A 12,253-nucleotide genomic window follows, 5' to 3' on the forward strand; every position below is an offset into this window, starting at 1 on the left:
TGGGAATCACTTAAGAAGCTTTAAAAAAAATCCCAATGTTCAGGACACACCCAAGACCTATTACATCAGAATCTGGGGGTGGGGCCCAAGCATACATGTTTTATGCAGCTCCCCAGATGACTCCAATTTGCAGCCAAGGTTGAGAACCATTATCCCCTACAGGAAGGTCAAATGTGCCCAATGAAACATCTGGGGAGCATCCAGAGGCCAACACAGAGGCAATGCTTCCCGCGAAAGGAATCATTTGCAACATGCGGGATCATGATTTCCAAGAGCACAGGGCCATACTCTTGGACGGCTAAGGGACATGGCAGGGCAGCACAGGCCCACTCGGGTAGCAGAATGAAGCTGGTGCCACAGTTTGAGAAACTGTAGGCTAGTAAACCCAGACAGCTCAGAAAGCAGTCATCGTGAATCAGCTTCCAAGAGCACAATCACTAGTAGGTAGGAGGAAAAAGAAAAACAAGAGACTGAATGAAAATATTTCAGGACTCAAAAGAAACATGATTCAAAAGCTGACTGCTTTTAAAAAGGCACATATACTCTTACTGTATAATTGGAGAGGTTTAAAAGGATGCGGGAAATGCCATAATGCATTCCATCAGTATCAATATGGACACTTAATAAAAATTAGTTCTGACTCCATTTATACTCTAAGTTGAAGAGACTCAATTACAGGGACTCTGGAGACAGAAATTGTTAAATGCAAAAATTCTTTTGCTAATGGTTCTATTATGGAAAAAAATCATTTACACATTACTTCATGGTTTAAAAATTACAATAAATTATGCTGTTGGCGCTTGTCAAGCTCTTAATGCAAGTTAGGTGCCCTGCCAAGAAATTCCAGGGCAGGAATGATGTTACTTCCACTTTAGAAATAAAAAATGATCTTGGAAGATTGAGCTAATAGAATCGTTTGGGAACCGTAACTGCAAGCAAAGTTCTAGGATACAATACTCCTATAGAGAAAGTAAAGTAACTTTATGGTCTTAAAAAAGGAAGTCAGATACAAAAAAGTCAATGTTACACATTTAGGAAGTGATCAAATAAATGGCTGACTTCATGGATGGTCAGCATTATGTTAATCATCTGCAGGAAAAAATTTCAGTAACAGATATTAGGGTTTTTTCCCCCTTATCATTGCTACGCAGACCTGAAGTACTTCCATATCGTATGGCACTATTTCCATTTACCATGACAAAATTGCATGATCGTATACAAACTAAAGAATTCCTCCTGACAAAATACTTCAGGTGACAGTAGAAATATTGGCGTCAAACCACTAGAGTCTGGGTTTTTTGGATTCCAGATTACTTTGATGACCAGAGCTCACTCTGCATTGGATGGGATGGAGTTTGCTTAATCCAGCATGGCTCTGGCCTCTGTACTGAAATGGCTCAGAGGCCTATTTCTTTCCTGGTTCACTTTCTAAAAAAGTTCTCTATGACTTATTATTATTATTATTATTATTATTATTATTATTTTATTTTTTTTTTTTTACTTTTCCCTATTAGTGAATGAGAACAAACCATCAAGCATTACAATAATTTTGGAAGACCCCATCTTCTGGAACACAGCTCAACAACAATGAAAGTTAAAGGGGGAAAAAAATGCTGTCTCCAAAGCGGCTGGCTCTGAGCACAAGCACCGAAGTCCTTGCAGTTTTGCTTTATTCTCAAAGAGTAGTTAAAGGCCCTAGGTCGTTGTTTTGAGCTTGTTAATGCTTTCATTTACACACTCTTTATTTTTCAAAACCAACTTACAAGCTGATTTTTTTAGACCTTGCAGATCAGAAGAAATATATTAAAAGGGGAAGCTGAAAGGCTAGTGACAGGCATTCTCTGATAGCACTAGGGGGTGAGGGACAAGGGAGACTTAACAACAATAAAACCTAAATAAAAACACCCATATGGTGACGGAGAGCATCGGGGTTTCCTTCAGTCTCTGGAATCCCAACTTCCCCGTCTCCACCCACCCGAGGACCGTCCTTCATTTGTACTGCTTGGTTCCTAGCTTATCACTGTGGGGCTAAGCACAGACAAGAGAAGGAATACTTTTTCTAAAAACAAGCACACTTGACCCTTGAACAACATGGGTTTGAACGGCATGGGTCTGTTTCTATGAGGGTTTTTTTTTTTTATAAATACAGTACGGAACTAGTATTTTCTCTTCCTTGTGATTTTCATAACGTTTTCTTTTCTCCAGCTTACTTCATTGTCAGAATGCAGACTATAATACACGTAACATACAAAAATGTGCTAATTGACTGTTTATATTATGGGCAAGGCTTCCTGGGAACAGTAGGCGATTAGTGGTTAAGTTTGGGGGGAGTTAAAAGTCATATGCAGGTTATTTTTTTTTTTTTTACCTCACGGGGCGGGGGGGGGTCAGGGCTCTGGGCCCCCACGTTTAAGGGTCAACTGCTACTTCAGGGACTGTGGGCAAGATGGGGGGAGGGTGGAAGGAGGGAGGAAAGAGAGAGAGAGAGAGAGAGAGAAAAGGACAGGAGATGGGAAAGCAGCTGCCAAGATGCTAAGACTTCAGAGGGAAAGAGAGAAGGCAAGAGGGCCCTAAGGGGTCTCGTGGTGTGGTGGGAAAAACAATTCCCTGTCATATCCCATGCCCTCAAGACCACCTTCAGCAAAGAACCACTGGGCTCTTCAGTGCTCTCTGGTCTATTGAGTGTGACCTGTGCTGGCCCAGCTTTCAGATAGTTCAGTTCTGGTCAAGTAATAACAGCTCTGTACGATGATCCCCCCCAAACCATGAAATATCTCCAGTGCACTGTGAATAGGGAAGTAGGGAGAAATATAATGAATTTATGGAAGAGTTTCAGTAAATGGTGGGTTAAATTCTCTGACACTTAGTCATAGCTTTGGTTACATGGAAAATTCACATATGTGAGCACATCTCCAATGATATTAGATGAATTAGGTGTTACTGCATTTAAATTCCTAGAAATGTGGAGTTACAAAAGGTCCTTAAATAAACTTCTGGGTCCCCTATTTGGCATAATGAACTATATGGTGTTTGGAAAGATTTTCCCCTTCTGGCATAACTAAGGTCGGGATTGGCGTTATAACGGTCCTAGAAAAACAAACCTTCACATTCCAAAATTTTGACAAATTTTAGGTGAGCGCTCTAACAGCTGCGAAAAAGCAGCAAGTCAAAGTTTCCAGAGCCCCTCTCTCTCCTCCACTTGAAAAGACATGTAAATGTACTCAAATAAGGAAAAGTCCGGAAAGTTTACCAGATCCCGAGTCATTCTGAAAGAAGATCATTCAAATTTGTTATTGTCACAATTTTCACAATATGTCAACAAAAGGGATGAAATTCTAGTCCCAAGAAAGAGGAACAGACCACTTTAAAACATCCGAAAGGCTTTTCACAAGCACGATGAACTTCAGGAACGTGGTAGGAGGAGACTCTTTTGTACTCAAAGGATCAGAAGATTACTCCACAGGGTAAATGAGGCTAGCTAGTCCTGGCCTTGTAGGATCATGTGGAATCAGTTACAGTAACTTCCATTGATATCAGGCAGTTCATCCCAATTTCAAGATCAAATAAAGTCTCCTGAAACTGAATAGGCCAAAAATATGGAGATGATTCTCCCGGAAAATTAAAACCACCACAAACACTGCTAGCAATTTAGATATATTTGGGCTCTACATATCTTTGGAAAATGTTTGGCTCTAAATGTGCTTCCAGAATGCATTTTACTACCACCATGGATTACTCATGTGCATTTGTGATGCTCAGTGAAAAGAAGGTAACTTAGTCACCATTTAGAAAGTTCTTATAGTCTCAAGGAATGTTTAATCAGTCCCCAAGAGCACATGCCTTTGTAGGGCTTAGAAAGGGACAGAAGCTGTCAATCAACCTTTTTCTTGAGGAGGATGGGCTGCAGAAAAGCCCTGGGAAGGAGAGCCTTGCTGAAAGGAGCAATAATCCACACAGCTTCACTTCTTTAACCACAAAGCATCAGGTAAAGGGACAACCCGTTTTGAACTTCATCATAGGATCTAACTAAGATAAAGACCAGTCAGAATGATTAAATACCTAGGCAGTCAGCTCTGTAAATCGGGGAGAGATGTATTCATAGTTTCCACTTTCCAATGGTTGAAACATTGAAAAGCTATAATTCTCAGGATCAGATTTCCAGAAAGAAGGAAAAAAGGGATAAATTAATACTTATTGGATGCTTGTTATGTTGCAGGCACCAGGCAAGGTATTCTACTCCAAGTAACCAGGGGAGGTGATTACTGTTATTCCCATTTTACAGAAACATACATTCAAGTTCAGGGAAAGAAGCAAACTGCCCAAAGTCACACACAGCTGGTAAAGACGGAGGTCGGCTCTGAATTCCATCAGTTTTTCCCCTACATCTTTAAACTCACCTGAAGTGTCATAGACTTATTTCTTCTCATCCTGGATCATCAGACTAGGTATCCCTACTTTGTTCCAAAGTTGACCTTTACTTTGTCTTCAACGTCCTGCCTTCATGGGCCTGTGGCATGATTGCTGCTTCAACAAACAAGTTTCCTTCCACCCACATCTTCTGACTTCTGCACACACACATATGCTCAACTTCCCCATCCTAAAACCTCTTCCTTAACCCATCTTCTGCTTCTAAGTACTGTTCTATTTTTCTTTCTATTCATCACCCTACTTCATAAAACGAATATTCTATACTCCTGGCTTCTGCTCTACTTCTTATATCCTTCTGCAACTGGTCACTTTCCAGTTTATAATCTCTTATCTCACAGAAGCTGCTCTTAAAAAGGCCATTTATAACTGCATGATGTTCAAATCCAATGGCCTCTTCTTAGGCCTCATCCTTCTTGAATGCTTTGAGGATTTGGCCCATTCTCTACTCCTTGAAGCCTGGCTTCCCTGAAAACACTTTCCTAATTCTCTTCCAAAATCCGTTGTCTCTCTTTCTTTAATTTGCTCCTCTATTCAGCCCATTCCTTAAATACTGAAGTTCCTCATGTTACCATCCTCTGTTTTCTCTTCTTTCCATGGGCTTGTCCTCTCCAGTTCCTCCAATCTGTCCTGGGCTTCCATTGCCACCAGCATACCTATATGCCAAGCCACAAACCTCTCCTGAGCTCCATGACTGTCTTTTCCAATTGTCTCTGATATCTCCAGTTGGACGGCTCAGAGATTCCTCAACAAACCGTGTCCAAAACTAAACTCACTGAACCCCTCCTTTGCAGGCTAATCTTTTTCCTTTCCTGGTGAATGGTGTTATCATCTAGGTGGTGGGGACCTCAGAATCTTCCCTACCTGGACTCAAAGTCCTGATTTCTCTACATCCTACCTATCCTTTTGAACTAACTCCTGTTTCCCTCTTGTCCAGCCCCTGGAGCAGGTCACCTGGGTTAATGCAACAACCTCCCAAGTGATTTCTCTGACTCCATTATCTCGTCTTCTAATCCATCCTCCATATTGCCACCAAACTGCTCTTTGTAAAACAGGGTTATTCCTCTGTTTTAAATTTTCAGTGGCTCTATACAAACTGCAAACTAAGGCTTCAATGACCAACCAGCCCTAGCCTATCTTTCCAACCCGAGCTTTGAGAACTTGCTCTTACTTGTAACTATTATTTGTCCCTAAACTGCTTTCATTCTTCTGAGGCTTACTTAGGTTATGCTACTCATTTACCTAGAACGTTCTTCTTCCTTTGGCCCACCTTCATCATCCTTCAAGGCTCCCTCCATATATTATCTTTATCTTTCCCTCAAACACCCACTGCTGGTCTTGAAGGAAGAATTGTTCCCAAATCTGTGTTCCCACACCGCTTTTTACAGAACTAACCACAGAGCTTTACAGAATCATTTGCTGACTCACTGCCCCACCATGAATCCTTCAAAGGCAGAGACTGCATCATTCATCTTTGTAGCACTGGAGTCTAATTCAGTGCTTGGATCATAGTTGGATGCTCAATAAATCTGTGTTAAAAGAACAAATTAATAGACCTTTTCCTGTTTGTGGTATTCAATTAGGCTTTACTTCATTATGATAGGATTTGTGAAAACATGTCATATATCAAAGACTATAGAGCAGCTTTTAGTGACACATATGGAGCTTGCATTTCTATTAAAAAGAGCTTTAAATTCTGATAGCTATTAAAGAGTAATATATTGGGTACAATAAAAATAAACATAGCTGATGTTCTGTCAACATTATAACAATTTTCCTTAAAAAAACTTACTTCCTAAGCTAGATTTTCTATCATCCATCCATCCATCCATCCACTCCTTCATTCAAAAAAAGAATTTGAACTTAAATATTTTAGTTTATCTATCAACATTTTCTATTCGCCCATGTGTCTCAAGTCTTCCTATCTAATGCAGTTAGTCATTACTGCAGGAAAAAAACTACCAAAGTCCATTAAACTCATTTTAATTCTATATTATTTCTTGAAAGTAAACATTTCTTTTGATTAGAATCTGTCTTCTTACCAGAACTTTTTCAATCGAAAAGCTAATATAATATTTTGTGTCCTAATATTTTCCGAGATATATTAGGCACTACCTAACATAACACAAAGTAAATCCTGTATCTGAGTATATCATACTGCTGACATTTATCTTCTTATTCTGGAATGGCATTATCTTCCTGTCACAATGAATGGCCATGGGAACAAGCCAGTTTTAAGAGACACCAAGTGCCACACAATATGTACCTGTGCTAACACTAAAGATGTACCCAAAGTGTTCCCTTACTGCCCTTTGTGAAGGACAGAACATTTAACTGTAGGGTAGCTTCTCAGAGGATTCACTGTGCACAGCAGGCAGACTTACCCGGCGAGTTCTGGGGAGAGGACACAGGGGAACCACGTGGAGACTGACAGTAGCTGGGGTGAAGTAAGGCATGTGGAGGCACATAAGACATTATCTCTTCTTCAAATAAACTGGGGAAAGACAAGAAAGCAAGTGCATACTTTAGCCAAAAAGGGGGGGAAAAGCCTTGTTTCCACATGAGTAAGAGTTGATTTCTCACTCTGAGGTCTGGCTCACATCCCAAAGGGAGCACTTGTCCCCCTACTCCTGTAGGTCGTTCTTGGGGCAAACAGCTGTCTGTTGCAGCTCATGTGAAACCTATGGTTATGGGCCTCTTTTCCTACCAACTCTGGACAACGGGATTCCTATTTTGCCACTTTAATCTGTGAGTCTGAATTTACATGTTTGCTTGAACAATAGTACATGGGCTTTTAGATTTGAGAATAAGACTAACATGTAACACACAATGTTTATTGAGAACCCATAATGGAGACACAAAGTATGTTCTTTATCCTCAGTCTAAGACATATACGACAGAGTCTTAATATTCAAAGAGTTTAGGATTTAATTGGAGAATTAAAAGCAAAATAAAACAAAACACCTCCTACATAATTACAACTGCTAAATAATTAGCTCCCTTGTTTACTCTGGTTTATAATGTTTTTTTAAATGTGAGGTTTTTGATATTAGATTATTCAATCCAGTGTATTCTTTCTTCTCCATATTGAAGTTTCTTTTTCTAGGACTCTCCTAAAAGACAATAACCATGGACATGAGATCTTAGAATCTCAGACTTTTCATTAAATATTAGGATAGGAAAAAAAATATTAGGATAGGATAAAAGTACTATTGATTCCACTAAGCTCCTGACATTTGACAAATACTTGACAAAGTAGAATTAAAACAGCAATAAAAGTAAGAGGACTTGTGTCTTTTAATTAAGAGGAAGAAGCAGGTTTTCCTCAAACTTGGCCAAATCTAGAAACCTGTTACCTGTTTTCAGAAAAAAGTGGCAACAGTTTATTATTATAGAGATTAAGGAAAGGATTCTTAAGGTTTATCAACACCGTTTCTCAACTGAGGCAATTTTGCCCTCCTTCCACACCATTTGGAGGGAATGTCTGAGGATACTTTTAGTTGTCATAATTGGGAGAAGGTAGGTTTTTGGTATCTAGTGGGTAGAGCCAGGGTACTGATAAACATCTTACAATACACAGAATAGCTCCCTGAAACAAAGATGTATCCAGTCCAAAATGTCAATACTTTTGAAGCTGAGAAAACCCTGGGTTATAGCAATGCAATAACAACTTGATAATTCTTCTCTAGTTCTTTATTTACATGCACACATCTGCTAGACCACTGCAGCAAAAGATTTTTAGACATGATATTATTTTTTATTTTTTTATTTTTTATTTTTTTTAAAGATTCATTTATTTATTCATTCCGAGAGAGGGAAGAGAGAGGCAGAGACACAGGCAGAGGGAGAAGCAGGCTCCATGCAGGAAGCCCGATGTGGGACTCGATCCTGGGTCTCCAGGATCACACCCCAGGCTGCAGGCGGCGCTAAACCGCTGCGCCACCAGGGCTGCCCATGATAGTATTTTTTAAAGCTATCTTTCCACTTTTAAACTATTAAAGTAAAAAAGTGGGAATCCCTAGGTGGCTCAGTGGTTTAGCGCCTGCCTTTGGCTCAGGGCATGATCCTGGAGACCTGGGATCGAGTCCACATCAGGCTCCCTGCAAGGAGCCTGCTTCTCCCTCTGCCTGTGTCTCTGCCTCTCTCTCTCCTCTGTGTCTTTCATGAATAAATAAATAAAATCTTAAAAAAAAAAGTCAAAAAGTTTTAGAAGCATAAGTAGGAAATAATCATATTTATAATACCAAGTTAAGGTCTTTTTTTTTTTTTTCTTTTTTCTTTTGGCCCAGTCCCAAATGCTGCAGACAAGCCCACAGCCACCCGACTACGTACCGTTGGCTACTCGGCCCAAGTTAAGGTCTTAAGTCATTTTTTCTTTTTCAATAAATCAATAGCCACTGGAATAATGTGAATTTTAAATTAATTGCTAAGGAATAGTCTCATGTAATAGTTGATATCACAAAGATCTGCAAACCTATGGCTAAATTAACTGAAGAGTAGGAATTAGCACCCTTTCTTTAGATATCTACATCTGTGTCCCTTTGCTCCATGACATTTATCATTTCCTTTAAATATAACCAATACTCCGGAATCGTTCGTATCAAGAAAAATATTTTACTTGAAAAATTTAATACACAAAATGTAATATAAAATAAAACATTTGATTCGTATTATCCAGGATTAACAAATGTTAACACTACTATTTTTGCTTCAGACAAACATACATGCATACTTACACATCTTTATATATCTGCATGTACATGCATATATGTCTGTGTATGTGCATTGTGTATACAAGCCCCTTTGTTTTCCTCTGCCATGACTTTAATATGGTATCCTCCTCCCATAGTTTTATATTTTGCAATAAATATCCATAAATAAGCAATATACAGTTTTGCCTTATGCACTAAAAAAACTACATAGTGCTATGTAAGTATATAGCATTCTTAAACTGCTTAGTTCAATATATTTCTGACATCTATCCATGTTGACAGATAAGAATCTAGCATATTACTTTTCCTACTATGCAGTTGTCCATTCTATGAACAAATAAATTTCTTTATTTATCTCATTTGACAAATATTTAATTTTTTCCAACTTTGTGCTATTATCAACAATGGTGCAGTGAAGATACTGTATATACTCCCTTGGGCACATGCAAAAGAGTTCTTAGTATAAATATGGTATATATTTAAGAGCAGAATTTCTCAGGCGTAACACATATGCCTTTTCAACTATACAAGATATTGTCAAATTGTGTTCTGAAAAGGTTGTAGAAATTGCAATCCCAAGTCCAGACAGTATGAGAGTCCCTATTTCTCATTTGATATTATCAGACTTTCTGGCTTTTTCAAATCTAATGTATGAAATACTATCTCATTATTGGAAATTGCATTTTATGATTGCTAGCATCTTTCCCATAAGTTCACTGGCTATTCTTACTTCGATTTCTATGAAATGCCTTTTTTATACCCTTCATCTATTTTTCTTTTCAATTCTATTCTTCTAAATTGATTTAAAGACATTCTTTGTGTATTCATAATATCTTTGCTTTATACATTGTGAATATATTCTCCTACTAGTTTGTTAGCTTTCTTTATGCTTTTATATGTGGTGTCTTTCATTATATAAATTTTAAAATTCTAACATGGCCAAATGTATCAATCATTTCATATATAAGCTTTGATAGAGGTATATTTTTTATAGGAGTTGAGTTAATGGAATAATATATGAAATAGAATAATCAATAACAGCTGTAACAAAGTCATCTAAATGGCGGTTTTTGAAAATAATCTCACATAGGCTTATTTTGAACTGAATAATTTCCTACAGCTATGGCATCTCTATATTGCAGCTTGCTGATAATCAAATCCATTTGTACCAGGAATTATTTTCTTTTTTAAGAAATAGGGGTACCTAAGTGGCTCAGTCGGTTATGCTGATTTCACCTCAGGTCATGATCTCAGAGTCCTGGGATCAAGCCCCATGTCAAGCTCAATGTGAAGTCTGCTTGTTCCTCTTCCTCTGTTCTCCTCCTTCTCTCTCATAATTAAATAAAATCTTAAAAATAGACAAAGTATAAAAATAGACACAAAGTCTTTCGCTATGCATACAACTAGTCCATTGCTTGAGTTTATAGTCATTGATAACTCAAACTCCAAAGTAAAATACAAGTAAAATAAAAAATAAAGAACTGAGATCTCAAAATGTTTCCATAACTATTAAACATTATTTTTTAAGAGTTTATTTATTTATTCATGAGAGACAGAGACAAAGAGAGAGGCAGAGACAAAGGCAGAGGGAGAAGCAGGCTTCATGCAAGGATCCCAATGCAGGACTCGATCCTGGCACCCCGGGATTACACCCTGAGGCAAAGGAAGATGCTCAACCACTGGGCTACCCAGGCGTCCCTAAACATTATTTAGTAAGTATCCACATGTAATACATTGTGTCATCACAAAAAATTATGAAAATAAATACATTTGATCATCTAAATTAAGTAAGTCTAGAACTTAATGACATCATTTGCATGTAATAAATATAGAACTATCACATAATAAATGAATTTCTCATACTTCTCCAAAGGGCTATTAACTTCAGAGAACATGCTGTTTCCCCAAAAAGGAGAAAATGTAGCCTTGCTCTTTATGTGTGTGTGTGTGTGTGTATGTGTGTATACATGTGTATCTATACATACACATACATATACATACAGAAAACTGATATATATATTTTTAAATTCAAACACATAGAAACTCACGCAAAATGCAGTGTTTACCAAAGTACAAATATTCTAAGCTATACTGTAACTTAAAATATTTAGGGCTATACCATCTAAAGATTATTTAACTAAGAACAGGTGAATGATCATCATGATTTCTATTTTGTTTTCATTAATTCCCAAAGCAGAATTCTTTATTTTAAATGAAAAACCTAAGATTTCTAGAATGAAGCAAAAGAGTCATAGTCTAGCCAGAACTTTATAACAAAACTATTTTATTTCCAACCAAACTGTGGTAGAAACATTGTATTACATATTAATTGATCAAGAGTCTTCCTGACCGTGTAGCACACTATATTCTGTTTTCAGAACTAGCTTAGTACAATACAGTCATGGGTCACCCCTTAGACTGATAAGTGACCCCTCCCTCCCAACAGGTCTTGTTCAGAATCAAGTGAAGTGAAGTCTCTGTGGGAAGTGATTATATCTCTTTGAATTATGCTCCAACTATCCAGTAAAGGAAAATAATATTTTTACTTCAGTTTTACAAATATGGCAACTATCATGTAGGCAGCTAGAAATGGTTAGGGTCAAGATCATCATGAATATCATGAATGAAATTGTTAGCACTCTGGGATAAATAAAACATTGTGTGGTATGGTTCAGCCTGACTTTCCCTTTAATTCTTTCGAGGTTATGATGGTAAGTGTCCCAACTACTAGTAGAGCAAAGCATTATTTTATTCTAGCCTCCTACATTTAAGGGTTAATATTAAGAGTGAAAAATATTTCAAAAAATTGCTAGTTTCCTTTTCTAAACTACTCTAAAATTTAAAACCAGAGCTGACCTAATCAACAGAAAAGAAAATATAATTGGGTCATTTTTATGAAGGGCTATCAAGTTGACAATGAGTACCAGTGATCAAATTTCACCTTTCTGATCTAATTTCCCAAACCTAAGCTCTCAAAATCATTTAAAAAAAAAAAAAAAAAGTCAAATCAGGGGAAAAAAAAAAAGGCAAAGCACATTTGGAGGAAAAATTTGAAATAAAAAAATAAATAAATATGACCTCTATTCTACTCTAAAGAGGTAAGTAAGCCCTGTATG

At 37.6% G+C, this 12,253-nt stretch overlaps 1 protein-coding gene across 3 annotated transcripts in view; it reads right to left on the bottom strand.

Moving 5' to 3' along the window:
• Positions 1 to 12,253, bottom strand: part of HECW2 (HECT, C2 and WW domain containing E3 ubiquitin protein ligase 2) — a 356,852-nt gene that overhangs the window by 42,206 nt on the left and 302,393 nt on the right. For all 3 annotated transcript variants that reach the window (XM_055345429.1, XM_055345430.1, XM_055345431.1), the window contains one exon: positions 6,810 to 6,919. In XM_055345429.1, the coding sequence (XP_055201404.1) occupies positions 6,810 to 6,919 (110 nt within the window). The remainder of the gene's footprint in view (positions 1 to 6,809; positions 6,920 to 12,253) is intronic.

This window comes from Nyctereutes procyonoides, unplaced genomic scaffold, assembly GCF_905146905.1.
Source record: "Nyctereutes procyonoides isolate TBG_1078 unplaced genomic scaffold, NYPRO_anot_genome, whole genome shotgun sequence".
Lineage (NCBI taxonomy): Eukaryota > Metazoa > Chordata > Mammalia > Carnivora > Canidae > Nyctereutes > Nyctereutes procyonoides.